Below are 18,528 nucleotides of genomic sequence, written 5' to 3' on the forward strand. Positions count from 1 at the left end.
CAGATAAAGCATATGCTGAAGAGTCTGTGGACATAGTGTTTGCCATCACACTTCCTTCTTCATTTTGATAACATCTACCCTTTTATCCTACTAACTTTTCATAAGAAATACACAAACAAGTAGTATTACCTTAAAATTGTTTGGTTGCCATTATTAAGTTCCCATTGGTATTTGTAAGAAATGAGTAAAGTATGGTGATTGTGCTATGGGAACTCCAGGGGATGCCGGAGTTGTGCCAGGCTCTATGCTTGGTCCTTGAAAAACTTCTTCCACTTATTCTCTACAGCTTTGATGTACTACATTATTATTTCTATTCACTAGATGGCAGTCTTGGGAAACATAGTAATTGCACTGAAGGATTTATGTTGTAATCAATCCATGGCCTTGTGATACTATAGACAATCTTACTGCCTTTAGAATTGCTCATTAATCTCAAGTGTAAATATTGGAACTGACTACATAAGTCATCTATACCGTGTACTTGAATGTTGGTTATGGAAGACTATTAAGAAATAAAGAAGGTGGTGCATGTTAGTAGGATTTGCTGAAGGAGGGGGAGGTAGGAATTCGAGGCCAGATTGAACTACACATTTGAGCTGGGCATAGTAGCATGCACCTTTACTGTCAGTACTCTGGAGGCAGAGGCAGGTGGATGTCTGTGAGTTTCAGGTCAAATAAACAGATTGGGGGTGGCTGGCTGGCTGGATGATGGATATAGATAGATAGATAGATAGATAGATAGATAGACAGACAGACAGACAGACAGATAGATGTAAGGAGAGGTAATAAGTATTTGAAAGTCATTGGATTCTGGAAAACTAAAACATGGCTTCATTTTGCATTAAAGAAACAGCCGGATAGAAAGGCCGAGTTATCACCTGAGCTCTTGTGACTCTCTGTGCAGTTATGAGTTTTTGAGAAACAAAGCAGATAAAGCCTTGCTGATATGTGAAGTAAAAGAGAGAGGTGATTGGTCAGGCTTATAAAAAGTTGCTAAAGTTCCTTAGTTAGGCCTATAGAAAAAAGGTGTCCTGAATTCACCTTAGTGGCCTCTCTGGCAGTCAAAGTATTTGTTCTTTGCTAAATCCTTTCTTCACCTTCCAGAGACATTCTCTTAGTACATATGCAGGTATGCATAGCAGGGGAGAGGAGAGCGTCACGTTTTCAAAATTCAGTAGTCACAGGATTAATTACTAGAGTTTGGAAGGAAGAAAATAATGCACTTTAAACATTTTCCTTGTGTTTTTCAAACCTCTGGGCTTACTGTTATTTACTAGAAAGTTTCCTTTTGTGTTCTAAAAGTAAAAGATGATGGTTCCAAAAGATTATATAGCACAATGCTAGAATTGCCAGACAAATAAATGCATTCAGGAAACTCATGCTGTTTTTACTCAGCTATGACCTCCATGGTGACTGCTACTGCCAATTCACTTTGTGTACTTGAGTTTTTATTTCTCACACCTTAGTAGACTGCTAATAGTAAACGGATGGTGTTAATGGATTACATTATTCCTTCCATTCACTGCTTACTATCTTTTTGTAGTATATGCTCTTTAGTGAGCATTAGTATACACTACAAATAATTTCAGTGTTTACTGACCCCTATTCGTCCAGTTCCATGCCTTCTTCCCTACATCACCTCGTATCTGATACCCCACCCATTTCCTCTGAAGTACTCTGATCAACTTGATAAGCCATTTTCCACTACCTGTAAATTTACAAACATTTTAGTTTTGCTTTGGAACAAAGTAAATGATCAGATGTTCTGGCGTTAACCTTGTACTCTCATGCTGAGCACTGCCATCCATAAATCAGGTTTGTTCATTTTCCTTTACTATTCACTGAGTCCTCAGGCTCCAGTGTAAGTACTGGTAACGTGGGAATCTGGAACACCGTGCCTCCGACTCCCATAGCTTCCTTGCATATTCTAGAGCTGCATACTTCAATCTTAAAACAAAACAAAACAAAAAGCAAATCTCACAATGAATTGCCATTGGGAACATTCAAACAGATAATATTGTGGGCTTAAAAGTATTCAGTTTATGGTGGGAAATATCTGATCAATACTAATATTTTGCTAAAGGATCAGATGTTCTGTCTCTGCCTAGGCCTTATAACATGCCTTTCTAAGTTGTGTCTAATTCTTTACTGCAGACAGCATGCTCTCATTCCAGACCATCAAAGATTATGTTGTAAATTTCCTGTAAAAGTTATTACAAATTATACATGGAATCTATTTCATCAATGCATAAGAGCCCTTAGATTCATGGTTCTCAACCTGTGGGTCGCGACCCCTTTGGGGCTTGAAAGAGCTTTTCACAGGGGTCACATAATCAGATATTCTGTGTATAATATATTTACATTATGATTCATAACAGTAACAAAATTATAATTTTAAAATAACAATGAAATAATCTTATGATTAGGGTCACAAAGTGAAGACCTGTATTAAAGGGTCACACCCTTAGGAATTTTGAGAACCACTGCATTAGATCATATGACCTAATTAGCAGAATTACTTTCATCCCAATTTAGACCTGCTGAAGGGTCTCTTCTTGATTTTGGTCCTGCTAGAAGCTGGTATACTTGCATGTCACTCACACAGTAAATGTATCTGAGCAACAATTCCAACTTACAGTATTTTACCTTAAGAAAACGAGGTCCAGGTGTGGTATTTTTTACTTAGCGGTGGATAACACCAAAAATATTATAGCATGTGCTGTGGTTTTCCATGCTAGTTGTAGTATATTCTCAATACTATTGGACCCCTCAAATTTCACCTACATGAATCTCAGAGATTTATCCCTCACATATATCCATACATGATTATAACTATCAATTTTTTTTCTCACTGGGTCCAATTGTTGGTGTTATCTGCATTGTGGATCAAACAGTAGATCAAATTGCCCTTCAGAATATCCATATGATCCACTCCTTTATAACAAATTGGGAGTGTTACTATATCCCTGGGACTGAGCCAGCAATTGTTCATGCTATCAAAATAGTGTGAGTATAGCCTACTCCTGTTCGTTTTACATGGGAAATCATTTCATTGGACTGGTGGCTACAGACCCCGCAGCTGAAATCATGTTAATAGCTCCTAGCATACACACATCTAATACCGACAAGGAAGTGGTTTTGAGGTTTTGGTTATTCTCGCCTTTCTCACAATATTGTGGGATTTTTTAAAAAAATGGTCTAGACTGGCTAACTAAATAGGGAAGTGATTGGCACCAACCCCCAAGCATCATCAACTTTTTAAATGATGGCATGCATTTCTGTTGTTCTCCACAGAATTCCGTATAGGCATTTGTTTTTGCTCTGGATTGTACTGTCTTGGCTATAGTAGTAAAATCTTCACAGTTTCCACTTACAGATACTCCCAGAGTCAGAACAAAACTTTTCTTCACAGATTAAGGATGTGCAGGTTAGCATTAACTGTCAACTTGATACAACTCAGAATCACCTGGGAAGATTTGTAATGAAGAATTATCTGGGTCAGGTTGGCCTCTGGGCATGTCGCTGGGGAACTGTCTTGATGAGTACCTTGTATGGGTAGACCCAGTCCACTATGGGCAGCATCACTTCTTAATCTGGGCCCTGAACTGTAAGGACCCATGTATTTATTCGTTCCCTACACTTGACCGTGGATGTGATCCTTTAATTTTCTTCCTTGACTTCTACACCGTAATGGGCTATAACCTGAATTTGTAAGCCAAATAAGCCCTTTCTTCCCTAAGTTGCTTTCTGTCAGGGTATTTTTCACAGTAACAAAAATTGAAGAACACTGCCCTACAATCAGATTCTCAGCACCAGTAAGCTTAAGTTAAAGGAAAGGGTTTCCATATACTTGGAGTTAATGAGTAGAATTTTCTGATGTGGTGTTTACAAACACGGGAAATTTTTGGAATCGATTCATATACTAGACATGTTAAGATATTTCTCTTAAACTCTAATCTGATGTGTGAATGTGTGTGTGTGTGTATTGGGGGTAAGAGCAGAAAAAAATGAGACTATATAAAAATGCATACTATGAGAGTAATCAGGCATATGAAGATATATTTTTATAAAAAGGTCTCTAAAGGGTTGAGGGTACAGTAGATGCTCTGTGGCCAATAGCTAAGTTGGTAAAGTGCTTGCCATGCCATCATGAGAACCTGAGTTTGATCTCCAGAGCCCACATACCCAAAAGTCAGGCATGGTGGTATCTGCTTCTAATTCTAGCAGTAAGAAGGCAGGGACTGCTGGATCGCTGGGCTGCAACCAGCCTGTCCTTCTCAGTGGCTCCTGGCTAGTGAGACACTTGTCTTTAAAAAATGCTGAATGTACCTGGGGAAGGACATCTAAGGTTGTCCTCTGTCCTCTACGCATGTGTGCACACATGTGTACACACACACATGCACAGTACAACTAACTTGTTTTCTTAGTATTTGCCTGGATGTATGTATGTGCAGTAAATGTGTTCCTTTGTCCCTGTGCAGGCCAGAAGAGGGAGTCAGATCCCTGGAACTGGAGTTACAGGTGCTTGTGAGCTGCCATGTGGGTGCTGGGCATAGAACCCAGGTCCTGCAGAAGAGCAGCCAGTGCTCTTAACCGCTGAGCCATCTCCCCAGTCTACCTCCAATTTTATTTTGTAAAAATATTATTTATTATTCTGTATGTATCAGTGTTTTGCACGCATGTAGGCCTTTGTATCATGCGTGTACACAGACCAGAGGAGGATTGGATCCCCTGGAACTGGAATTACATATGTTTGTGAACCACAGTGAGGTTTCTGGGACTTGAGTCTCCATGCTCTGGAAGAGCAGCCAGTGCTATTAACTGTTGAGCCATCTCCAACCTCTCTGTATTGCTAGATTTTAATTACATATTCAAAACTGCCAATGCCAATAAATATCCCTCTAATTTCCTTTCTATAACATCAACTCCTAACCAGATACATCCTGTGACTCTATTATTTTATCTATTAATAATATTATTTTTCAAAATGAAGGAAGATAATTTTTCTCCATTTTTTCTGAACCCTAACTTACCACATATTTTTCTTTATTTTTAGACGCATTTTTGTGCATGTAATTCAAAGTATGTATAGTTCTTTTTCTTTTTGTTCAATGATGAAACATATGTAATGCTAGGTCTAAATGCCCTCCACCCAAATTCATGTGTTAAAACTTAATTGTCAAGTTGACAGTATTGAGAAGTGGCAACGTGGACTGGAGAGATGGCTCAGCAGTTAAGAGGCCTAGCTGCTCTTCCAGAGGACCTGGGTTCAAGTCCCAGGAGGCACTTATGGGCACTAGACAACATCTGCAACCCCAGTTCCTAGGGACCAAACGGTCTCCTTTGGCTTCTATAGGTATTGCACAGATGGTACAAAGATATACATGCAGGTAAAACACCCATACATATAAAAATATTTTTTAATTTAAAAAAATTAGTGGCACTTTTACAACATAATTAAATTATGAGAATATTGCTAGCAGGGCTTGGAGGCACAAGCATACAAAAACATGTGCACCTGTATACACACACACACACACACACACACACACACACACACACACACACTTTATTTTGTATGCTAATCTAAAAATCATTTTTTAAAAAGTCCTTGAAGGAGTTCATTTTCTTCTGTGAGAACATAGTATTCATCCTTTAACCCCTCTTTCATCCTTTCTGCCTGTTGATCTAGAGATCCCAGCCTTTAGAACAGCAGGAAAAAAATCTTTCCTTCCTTTCTTTGCTTTTCTTTTGAGGCAGGATATCGCACTGTATGTAGATTAGCAATCCTCCTGCCTCAGCCTCCGAGGTTCATGGATTTCAAAACTTATAGATCTGTTTTATTAATTATTTATCTGCATAAATACATATACCATTTTATGCATTTCCATTTGTGTACCTCACTATGTCTATTTGACTTCCTTTCAATGCTACTGAACAACTTTAAATGTTTCTATCACTTGAGTTTCTATCACTCTTGAGTCATTTGTTGATAAAAATTGAGCATTTCTATTCAGTGTAGTAAGACTCATTCTTGTCTTTTTAGTTGGGAGTTGTACCTGTAAAGGCTGAGACATCTCTCCAGCACTGGTTATTTTTTTATGCATACAAGTGTTTTGCTGCATGCATGTCTACACACCAAATATATACCTGGCTCCCTCAGAAGCCAGAAAAGAGTTGTTCATCCCCTGACATCAGAGTTATAGAGCCACCATGGGGGTCATGGGACCTGATCCTGAGTTCTCTGTAAAAGCAGCAGGTTTTGTGTAGAAGAGGGAAGCATTAACTAAAGAGGCATAGAATAGGTAACCTGGAAGAATGTGTGATTATCTAAGTTATAAGGAGTATGTAGATTTTATTAGGCAGTTACCTAATATGAAGGCTCTGGGACATGTCAGCAAGAGAAAGGTCAGATTTAAAAAAAAAAAAAAAGCACCACTTTGTGAAATAACATGATTTTCAGAAGGTTCACCCCCTGGGGACTATGAACTCCCCAGCCACAGGTTCTTGGAGAGATTTACAATACTGTGCTTGTGTTTCCTTTTTAAAGAGTTTTTTTATTTGTTTGTTTTTCAAGACAGGGTTTCTCAGTTTAACAGCCCTGGCTGACCTGGAACTCACTTTTTAGCCAAGGCTGGCCTCAAACTCATAGAGATCCACCTGCATCTGCTTCCCAAGTGCTCGAAAAAAAAGGCATGTGCCACCATCGCCTGGGTTTTAAAAAGACTTTTAATTTATGGACCTTTACAGTGAGAATATAAGCAGTAATTTACTTGAAAGAATCTAATACCAAGGATAAAATAGTTTCTTTTAAAATTCATTTCTGGGGTCTGAAGAGATGGTTCAGCTGCTAAGAGCACTTACTGCTTTTGCAGAGGACTTGGGTTTGGTTCTCAGCACCCACATGGCAGCTCATAACAGCCTATTTCCAGTTCCCAGGTATTTGACACCTCTCCTGATCTCCTTGAGATCCTGCATGAGTCACAGTGTCCTTACATACACTAAAACACACACACACAGTTACATATAAAATTAAATATTTTTAAATTTAAAAATAAATCTCATTGCTGGAAAACAGAATCTTTCAAATTTATTTTGGCATGATAATAAGCATTATTTGAAGTCCAAAACAAATTTTGTGCTTAAAAAAATGAAAAAAAAAATTTGCAGAGGTAGGCAGATCATCGTGAGTTTGAGGCTAGCCTGATCTACATAGTGAGTCCAGGCAGCCAGGGCTATTACACAGAGAAATTTTGTCTTGAAAAAAAAAAGAAATTGTGTTTTAAAATGAAAAAAATAATGTGGTAGTGGTGGTGCATGCCTTTAATCTCAGCACTTGTGAGGCAGACGCAGAGTTTGAGGCCAGCCTGGTCTACAGAGTGAGTTCCAGGATAGCCAGGGCTACACAGAGAAACCGTGTCTTGAAAACAAAAAGCAAAAACAAAACAAACATCATTCTATTTTTAAAACAATTTCCTTAAGAAGCACTTATAATTGTACTTACTTTAAATACTAATATGTCTGCATATGTGATCATTTTGCAAAATCTTTAAGATCTAATTCTTGGGTTCAACAAACTGAAATATTATACATGGGGATTCTAAACTACATGCCAGCCAATTAGACTATTTCCATTAAATGCGTAATTATATTCAAAATTTAAAGCAAAAATCTTATCTTGTTTACCTGGTTATAAAAGTCTGTGGGGTTGGTTATAAAAATATAACACTATTTAGGGCATATATCTGTGACACTTTTAAAGGAAGGGAAATAAACATAAAATAATTGAGTTCTGAGGGTTTGGGGTGAAAGTGATATGAGAATTAAATTGTCAGGAATATTTCAGTTCTTCTACTGAGTACCAGACTTACTGCAATTTAGATGGCAAGGGGTTGTTTAAGGGGCTATGGAAACTCAAGTACCAGTTTCTGCTTATTCCAATTCTTTGTGCTAAGGTTTGTAAAACAGGAGAAAATGTCTTTTAGAGATATTTTGGAGGTGGGATTAGGAGATATCTTGGCATTTTTAAAAAATGGTGTGAGATTAACGTTTCAGGCCCCACCATATAAGGACATTTGTTTTTACATCCCGCGCTTTTTGCCCTTTGCCCTTGGCCATCTTTTCTTCCTCTCCAGGGGGAGGTCCATGATGCGGAGCCTCAGGGGGAAGGGGGAGGCGTCCTGCGGGTGCATGGCTCTCCTATTGGCGGACAGGGCGAGCCCAGATGGAGGCACAAGCTGGAAAAGAGGAAGCTAGGGACGAAAGGCGGAGCCAGGGGGAAGGCGGTGCTAAAATAGCCTAACGGAATCCAGACGCCAGTGCAATTGTGCGCGCCAGGCTGCGACGGCGGTGGCGTAGCCGAAAGCTGTAGCTCAGCTGGCGAAGTCTTCCCCTCGGGAAGCTGCCTAGTCTGTCGCCTCCGCCGCCGCCTACGCGGCGGCAGCGGCGGCGGCCTTGCTGGTGCCTCCCTCCTCTGCCACCTCCACCCCTGCCTGCTCACTTGCCGGTGCTGTGCAGAAGGCGGCGGCGGCTTTGGCGGCTCCACTATGGCGGCGGCGGGGAGGGGGGACAGTAGTTTTAAAGTAGACACCTGCCCTTGCCTCAGAGAAGGTGAGTTCCCGTCCCGGGACGCGAAGGCGGCCTGTTCGCCTTCGCCGCCAGTCTGCAGCCGGCCCGAAACCTAGGCTGGGCGCGGTTCGACACCGCCCCACCCCCCACCTGCTGTGGCGCAGTAAAGGCCAAGCTCGCCCCGCCCCGCCCCGTCCCGCCCCGCTCTGCTGGGCTTGGTCCCGTCCCACCCCACCCTCCCCCATCCCACCCTCCCTTATTAGGCCCTAGAATGCCAGGAGGACTGAAGCTGTGAAGGGCATCCCTAACCTCCCCTTCCCCAAAGGTCCTCCCCCCCCACCCCAGGCAAAGGAATGGCAGATACTCTTGAGGCAGGAGTTTGAAAAGGAAAAAAAAATAAACATAATTTTTTGTCTTAGCCAGAGACGCTTGAGTGTGAAGTAGCACTGCGACGCTGAGGTGCTATTGCGGAAGAGGAGGCAGAACAGAAGTGCTGTGGATCTCGATGGCCAGGGAAAGGAAAGGGAGAGCAAAGAGAGACTATCAGAAATTTGACAGGAGCCCCCACCTGCCCACCCCGGTGAGACTCAGCTTATTGCAGTGTAGAAACTCAGTGAAGAAACTCGGCAGTGCGATATTTACAGAGAGATGGAGTTAGCAATTTGCATAGGTTAGCATGTGTACTCGAGCTTTCGAGGAGAATTTGTTGGACGATAGGGTCATAGGTTCCTCTGGAGCACTGAGGCCTGGACTGAAGAGAAACAGTGTTTGACAGAAGCACAGATTTCAGAAATCATTTGGAGAATTTCCTTTGGTATTTGAGGTTATGACCTAGTAAAACAGGGTTTAAAGGGCCCATCTTTAACATTTCTTTCGGTTCAAGTAAGTGCTGTTGTACTTGCCAACACTTCCTGTGCCAAACATGGAGAGATAGCTCTTGACTGTTTGAGTATAAGCGGCCTTCACACAGACTATTCTATATCTGTAAACAGCCTAATATTAGACTGTGAAATTTGCCATTGCAATGTGTTTTAAAGCAGTTTTGGAGATGTTCTTAAATGTTTAAGACGACTTCTGCTGCAGAAGCTCTCAGATTTAATAATTACTGTAAAATATTTGCTGGAGTATCGTATCTTGCTCATCCAAAGTGAAAGATTGTGAATGTGAAAATAGAGGAAGCGGTTTAAGTACTTTTTCTTGGATAAGGACACTCATTAAAATTAACCTCATAAAATAATTTCACACTCATAAATTTTGTACCCTGTGTGCAATTCCATAATATTTCACGCCTTTCACTTTAGTGGAATGGCAAAACAATAAAAAACCGTATTCGTAATAGGCACATTATATTAGTACCACCTACTAAATACAGACAATGGGAATCCACTGTGATATGGTCATGCTTTATTTATCAACAGTCTTACTGAAGACAATTTTTGAAAGACTTCAATCAGCCATGAATTATACCATTGTTTGGAAACTCCTATGCTTAAAATTTTCAAGGGGATTTTTGTGATTGCTATTTTTTTCCTTTTTTTTTTTTGTTTTGTTTTGTTTTGTTTTGAGACATAGTCCCATGTAGTTCTCACTGGCCTCAAATTCACTGTAGCAGTGAACTGATCCTCCCTTCTCCCCTCCTGAATGCTGGGATTACATGTTTATGCCACCAAGCCTGGCTTTAACTTGTATCACAAACTTTTTCCATAACCAGCAAATAGGTGAGCGTGGTTTTATAGGCATCAAACAGTTTGGCTCCGGTGACCTGTTCATAGTAAGCTTTAGATACAGTATTTCAAAGAAAAAATGACTTTTTGCCTCACTGTGTAGCTGCCTTGGTTACAGTGTCTTTGAATATATGCAAATAATAAAAGCATTATACGAGAGAGTTTCAGGGGCCTGCATGATAGCACTGTAGGAAAGGGACCTGTGCCAAGCTTCAGGACCTGAGTTCATTTCCAGGAACCCACATGATGAAAGGAGAGAACAAACTCCTGCAAGTTGTTTTCTGACCTACACACACACACACACACACTGTAGCAAATGTGTCCTTACACAAAATGAATAAATGTAAAAAATGACAATAAAGTCAAAACAATATTGGAGTATGGCACAGTCAATATAGATTATGATGCCTATAAAAACCACTAGACTTCGTGATCCTGAATTGGTCCCAAGTTTCCTTGATTTGGGCTTCCATTTCTGAAATAAGGGACTTTCAGGACAAACTCTAAGATTCATTTCTGATCAGAAAACATGAATGATGACTTTGGAGTTATATTGTTATTTCTTTTGGTGGAATTTCATAGCTGTATATGAAAATAATTCATAAATTATTTTTCTAAAAGCTTAACTGTACTTACCACTTGACACTGAGTAGCAAAATCTATGCTAAAATAGTATTGAGAACCTTTTACTAGAATATAAAAAAACAAATGAAATTGTTAAATTGTGTTTCCTTTCATTTTAGTTAAGTATCTTTCATTAACTCTGAAGTCCAAGCTAAAAATCCCTTACATTTTCACTTTAAAATGGTTAATATTTAACACATTATAATATTCAAAACACTATTAGGCTTCAGAATTTTGTTTAGATATTTATAAAACACTTATTTTTCTAGCTGTAGTGTACAAAAGACAAAAAAATTACTTGGTTGTGTGCCAATACCTTTTTTCTAAATTTTAATTAAGATAGGGCTCTGAAATATGTCAGAGTATTGCCAGGATCACAATTATCACAATTGCTACCGATAAGATCATTAATCATTAAAGTGGTTTTAAAAGGCATTTGCTGGCCCTTATACAACTTGTAGCCAACACTCACAAGGACCTTTTTCTCCCTTAGGGTGCATAATGAGCAAATGGCAATAGACATAAAAATTTTCACATAGGGAATACTAATTTTTTTCAAAAGTTTCTCTGGGATATTGAACAACAAAGTTGAAACAAACAAAAGAAATGCCAGGAAAATACTATGTAAAAATGACACAGAATTTCATGGAAAAGGGGAGTCAGGCTGCCTTTTAGGACTCTTTATATTTCATTAAGTGAAAAACTTCAAAACTATTTATGACAAAATGAATTCTGATCCAGTAATGATTCTACATGTATTTGTAGTTTCATTAACCCTCCTTGCATGTTTGGTTTCTCTTAAAAAAAAAAAAAACAAACCAACAAACCTCTGAGTTTGTATTTTAGATGGGAAAGCACTGTGGATTTCAATTTCATTGTAAAACAGGCTTTCCTTTATCTCCCTATTGTTCAGTAAAACTTTGGGTCATATGTCACTAAGTCCTCCATCAGAAAATCTAGTTAATAATCTTCCCTTCATTTACTAAGTAATTACTGAGTGCCTGTGTGTGTGTGTGTGCACACACACGCTTGTGTGCCATACTGGCTAGTACTAAGAACCTACAGTTGAATTACAAACATTTGTGATGGGCCTGGACAGATGACTCAGTCAGTGATTAAGGGCACCTACTAGTCCTCCATAGGTCCCAAGTTCAGTTCTAGGACCTACATCAGGAGCCTCACAACTGCCTGTAACTCCAATTCCAGAGAATCTGATGCCTGATAATGCATGCATATGACATACATTTATACACCTACACACAAATAAACATAAATAAAAATAAATTTCCAGTAGCTAGAAAAAGAACTCAGTAATGGTCTGTAGACACAGCTCATTTGGTAAGTGTTTGCTTCAAAAGCATAAGGATCTGAGTTCTATCCCTCAGAGTCCATGTAAAAATGTGCACAGTGGTGCACAGTTGTGATCCCAGCACTGGAGAGGCAAATGCAGGAAGACCGCTGAGGCACAGTAGCCAGCCAGTCTAGCCTAACTGGTGAGCTTCGGGCCAATAAAAGACCATGTCTCAAAGGATATGGATGGCATTCCTGAGGGAGTATCGAGCTTCAGAGATTAAGTGATTGCCAGATTCTTTCTTTCTCCTGCATTCAGACAGACATTGCTAGAATACCAGCCTTTATCTGGTAAACCAAACTAACACACACACACGCACACGCACACTCATACCAGCATACACACAAATGCATAATAAACAAGAAAAGAATAAAAAATAAGCTCAGGAGTGCTTGATAGTAAAATTATAACATAAATCAAGAAGTAGCATTTTAACAACTAGCATTCCTTAGCTCTATATGAGTGCTGTTCAAGTGTTTCTTATGTATCTCCTTCTTTGTTATCTTGTGTCTTCTAGGCACACCAAAGCACATTATACTGTGAGTATAATATTAGTGTCTGTCAAAAATGACAAGTAAACAGAATGAATTTCCATTTTCTTCATTTGGCAGCTTGGAGACATCTAGAAATTAATGTCCGTTTATTGGTGTCTGTCCCCTTGAATTATATCACTAGTCATATTCTTAGCCTAACTTAAGGACATTTCTTACTATAAATTGCAAATATACTAGGAGAGAACTTTAATTATTTTCCATCTGAAACAACCTTGCACATTGATTCACATGCATTAAACTGTTGGCATGAATAGTACATAGTTAGTGGCTATCTTATATAAAACACCTGTCATGGGATCAAGAAAATTAATATTACTCAGGGGCCTTAGCTATATTTCTGGCTTCATAAGCATAACGCCTGAGCTCCCTAGCCACAAAGGCTTTTTACAAAGGTCAAACACTTTCTGTGCATAAAGACAGCACAAATATCCATCATAAACATAGTATTCCTAATCATTTTAATTATGTTTTATTTTGGTATTGTTGAGGTACCATGGAAAACCCTGCACTGTGATGACCTGTGTAAAAATGGAAGAACTTCTCAGACAGACTCATAAGGCAGAAGCTATTTTAATCATCTTATTAAAGCCAAGGATGCAAAATAGCACTAAAGACAGGTACATATCCACATTTCTAGTAAAGTTGGTATTTCTGAGTACCCTTTAAATGGAATATGGCCATTAGAAAGAAAGGAGTCTTTAAAACACTGTGGTAAGTCTAACGTGCGTCATTTCCTTCTGCCTCAGGGATATGCTCTGCTGATTTTTTCTATGATTATGATTGTATTAAAGGAATACAAAAGTCACATCAACTCTTGTCAAAAATTCTATTTAATAAAGGATGTTTGAGGAAGATTCACAGAAAATATAGCACATATGTTCTTTGCAAACGCAAAATTGACATTTCACAGATTTCTCTGTGAGTAACAATGAGATCTGTGTATACAGTACTGCAGTTCAATCTTTTGGGATTTTTCTCTACTCTATAGCTATTAAAGGGGAATATAAGCCAAGTGTGATGGCGCACACCTTTAATCCCAGGCAGAGGCAGGTGGATCTCTCTGAGTATGAGGCCAGCCTGGTCTGCAAAGTGAGTCCAGGACAGCTATGGTGACAAAGAGAAAACCTGTCCCCCCCAAAAAAAACCCACAAAAATAAAAGTGGAATATATAAGCTCTTTATAGTGCTATGTTTCTTTACATCAAGATCATTTAGACTATTTACAATTCTGCAAAGGTTTAAAATAGCTAATATTAAGTAATCTTATAAACATCTGGATTTTCCTAAGGATAAAATTTTGGTATTTTGCACAACAAAATCAAGTTATCATTTGAGAAATGCGAAATTGGTTTTATTATATATAGCCAATTATATCTAGATTCGCCTAATTTGAATAAGTTTTAAGTTATCAGACTAACCAAAGAACATTTCATTACAGTAAACAAATTTCTTATTCCCAGAACTGAAGAAAGGAATAACTTTCCATATCCTTTCTTCAGAAATAGTCTGTGGTTTATAATACCATAAGTGAAATGGAAGCAAAACTGTTATTCTTTTCTGACTTCTGCCTTGTTAACTTTTGTTACAAAATTTTTTATTTCATCCAAAATCTCCAGGTATTTAATATTAGAAGAAAGTTTCAAATCATTTAGATTTCATATGCAGTTGCATTATTTTTTGATTCAGAAGTTAGCCAGGCGTGGTGGCACATGCCTTTAATCCCAGCACTCGGGAGGCAGAGGCAGGCAGATCTCTGTGAGTTCGAGGCCAGCCTGGTCTACAAGTCTAGGACAGCCAAGGCTACACAGAGAACCCCTGTCCCGAAAAGCAAAAACAAAAAACAAAAACAAAACAAAAAACAACAACAAAAAAACAAAAACAAAAACAGAAGTTAATGCCATTTTACCCTAACATGACAGCTTAGCTATTTGCAAAAGCCACAATCCAACAGAAAAAGTGTTTGTAGAGTGAATTAATTTTATAGCATTAAAGCATATATTCTGTTATAAACAAAATGAGTAATTCAATCAATATATAGAATTCTATTAAATCCTAAGAGTTGAATACTACCAATATTATTATTCATAATTACAAATCACCTAAAAGCACTTTATTGTGATTACCATTGTCTAGACTGTTGGAATATTTTTTTAAACCAAATCCACATAAATTTACAATCACAAATTCAACATTTTAGCTCTCCCAATACTTTATTTCTTCCATGGCCCCTAGCTTTTTGTTTTTTGAAGTAAAGTCAGAGATTGGACCGGTTCCTAACTGTAGGAGGTTCTGCCCCACAAAGATCATTTGGCAATGTTTTCAGACATACTTGGTTTTTATACTAAGGAATTCTACTGTCAGCTTACTGGTCAGAAACCAGGGATGCTGCAAAATCCCTGCAGTGCATAGGACAACCTTCCAACAATGTTATGTGCCTCAAAGTGACTATACTGTCATGGTTGAAAATTATGCATTAGATTATCTCTTATTAAGTAACATTGAAATGCTCTAGGATAATTTTATCTACTAGTAAGTAAAAATTCCAGAGCTTCTAGATGAGTAAATAATTACACTTTTATTGAGTATATAACATGTGTAATAAACATGTTTGTCAGATCCTGCAATTAAAAATTATGTATTATAGCTCTATATTATTTGATAGAAATAGTTTAGAATAGTTGAATGATTTACTCAAGGTTATAAGTCTTTTTACTAATATAACATTTTTTTTCTTGTTTTCTAACACTACAGATCAAAGTCCCTAACCTCGTTGCAAATTATTTTGAAAGCTGTATTTTCTCAAGTTACATAAACCTTCCATGTAGGAAGGAAACAAAACAGTAAACATCTTCTTGAGGTATATTCTCTCTGTGGTTCCCTAGCTGGCCTAGAACCTTCTATGTAGACCAGGCTGGCCTCAAACTCAGAGATCTGCCTGTTTTCTGGGATTAAAGGCATGAGCCACTAGATACCACTAAAACATTTTTGTTAATAGGAAAATAGTGCTGACCCGTTCTCCAAAGACTGAAGCCACATTTAAGTATAAATACATTACATTGAATGGATGAACTCTCTGATTCGATCCCATTTATGTCACAAAAGTACTGCCTTATTCCTGATAATCCTAACTGTGGAAGCGAGAATCAGTGACATCATGATACCAAAACAGAAGTTTATCAAACAAAGTCAAGTACAACATAAACTTTAGAAATAGAAATCTGAAAGGTTAGTCTTTGTAAACAACTAACTAGTTAATAGAATGAAACTAACCATGCTGTTTCTCTTGGTCTACTGCTTATTAGAACTTATTTCTTTTAAAATTAAGTATCTTTATAAGGCCCACCAACCACTACAATGTTTGTTTTTAATAGTAATGAGGAGGGAAAAGGAAGGGTATAAGGGGGGAAAGGAAAGAAAATAAGATACATAGCCCGCAGGCTTCTTCAGCCATGCCTCAGTTCCTAAATCTCAGTTCCTCTACAAACATTTCGGTTTAGGGGCCCAAGAGTTCTCCAGGAGCTAGTGCTTTCAAGGGAAGGTTTTCTCACACTATGGAGTGCTAGTCACATGGGTCACATAAGAAAGGTGACTCTTCCTCACCCAGCAACTAGCAGATGCCAATAGCCTCTCAGCCAAAGTAGCTTCTCTTCTGAGCCAGACTTGTTTTTTTTTTTTTTCCAAATGTCTAAAGAAGTCTGCCATTCAAATTTCAACCTTTTAAGAGCTAGCTCTCAGGGAACTCTTGGGCAGAATTAGATTTGACTCCTAGCTATAATCCATAATAGATGTGTGGCTTGGAGGGGATCAGTCATCTCTCCACGCTTTACATCTCACATTTGAGCAGCTATAGTCACATCCGTGATGAATATAGGGGCCATGCAGCTTAAGGGGAAATTGGACAGCATTGAATGGGCCCTAAGGAACAATACATTTGTTCTTAGTGAAAATCCAACTCTCACGGTCCTCCTGACAAATTTAAGACAACAGGTTTTGTTTGTTTGTTTTAATTTGGGGGAGAGAGAGCATGTTGACATATGCCACAGCATGCATGCGGCAGTCAGAGATCAACCAGTAGAAATCAGTTCTGCCTTTCCACCATACAGATTCTGGGAGTCCCACCCAGGTCTTTAGGTCTGGCAGCAAGCACCATTACCCACTGTACCATCTCGCCAGTCCAAAAGAGATCTTAAGAGCCTGAAGTTGATTGAATATAGCAAGACAAAATATAAATGGAATATAAATATATATTGGATCTGCATTGGGGTCCAGAAACACTTCTGTCCATATAATTGTGTTCTTAAGGAGTATAGTTAAATCAACTCCAAGTGGAATATAACCATGTGTTTGTCAGAAATCAGCTGAGTATGAGTCAGCAATATGGTATGATATTGTTTTGAACTACATTAGCAGAAGGTATGTATTCAAAATAAGGGTTTAAATATACTTAACACCATATATCTAAAAAGGTTACAATGCTAAATTTTATGTTTTCAGAATTAAAAAAAAAGGATGGAGCAGAGTGTAGTTGTCACACAGCACTGAGTACTTAGGAGGCTGAGGATATAAAGTCAAGGCCAGCCTGAGTTACATAATGAGATGCCCTCTCAAAACAGAAACAAGAACAAAAGGACAGTCCCTTTGGCTGGTCATTATTGTGACATTGTTAAGGGGATTGTGGTTAAGTTCCACACCATTTGAAAGAACTGCAATTAGCTCAAAAAAGAAGTAAAGAGAAAGGGAAAGAAGAAAGGCGTAATATTTCTAAATATTGAAGGAATGTTATACTGGACAAAAGGGGATTTCTATCTATGCTGTGTTAGGAAATCAAAGTAGACCACGGGAAGCTCTAAGTAGTATTCAAAGTATTGTTCCTGTACTAGTACCATTGGTATTACCAGGGAACTGGTGAGCAATGTTTAGCTTGAGCCCCACCCCAGAACTATTGGATTAGAAATTCTATCTGTGTGTTTTCGTGCTGTTTCTTACTATCTCTCTACCTCCTGAGTGCTAGAATCATAAACATTTACCTCCATTTCTGGTTTATTCAGTGCTTGGGATTGAACCCAAGGCAGTATACACACACTGCAGATGACTCCCATTCCCTCTCTTCAAGTCCTGAATCATAATAATTTTGTGTGAGAATGTGTTCCAGAAGATTTGATATTCAGTTACATTTGAATTGATTAGGACAACTTGCTATTTAGATAAAATTAAAGTAAATCCTAAGTATCTATTTTTGTTTGATTCTTTATTGATATTGGTAATTTTTAGTTAGAATACAAAATAATGGATCTCTTAATGACATTTTATAAAATTTATTCCATATCAGTATTTTTAAATTTAATATAATTTATTCAGATTACATCCCAATTGTTATCTCCTCTCTTGTACCTTTCCATTCCCACTCTCCCTCCCTCTTCCACCCTATTCCCCTCCCCTAGGCCTCTGACAGAAGGGGACCTCCTCCCCCACTATATGACCACAGCTATCAGGTCTCATCTGGGTAGCCTGCTTCCCCTTCCTCTGTGTGCCCACTGTGCCTCCCCACCAAGGGGAAGTGATTAAATCTGGAGCATCAGAGTCCATGTCAGAGGCAGTCCCTGCTCTCCCCACAACCATGGAGAATGAACTTTGCATTGGCTGTATCTGAACAGGGGTCTAGCTTTACTGCATGCAATGTCCTTGGTTGGTGCAACAGTTTGTGTAGG

The 18,528-nt window shown here is 38.6% G+C and overlaps 1 protein-coding gene across 8 annotated transcripts in view; it reads left to right on the forward strand.

The window, feature by feature from the left end:
* ZMAT1 (zinc finger matrin-type 1) overlaps positions 1–18,528 on the forward strand; it is a 56,267-nt gene that overhangs the window by 16,971 nt on the left and 20,768 nt on the right. The window contains exons 1-3 of one of the 8 annotated variants that reach the window (XM_084788435.1): positions 7,131–8,610; positions 8,988–9,148; positions 13,310–13,438. The exons of 4 other annotated variants lie outside the window; for them this stretch is intronic. Coding sequence is in view for 1 of the 4 variants with exons in the window: in XM_084788433.1 (XP_084644559.1) it covers positions 8,547–8,610 (64 nt within the window). In the remaining 3 variants the exon portion in view is untranslated. Of the gene's footprint in view, positions 1–7,128; positions 8,611–8,987; positions 9,149–13,309; positions 13,439–18,528 lie in introns of those variants that run through there. 3 more of the 8 variants (XM_084788437.1, XM_084788436.1, XM_084788433.1) reach the window with 3 other exon arrangements.

This window comes from Acomys minous, assembly GCF_964271855.1.
Source record: "Acomys minous genome assembly, chromosome: 7".
Classification (NCBI taxonomy): domain Eukaryota; kingdom Metazoa; phylum Chordata; class Mammalia; order Rodentia; family Muridae; genus Acomys; species Acomys minous.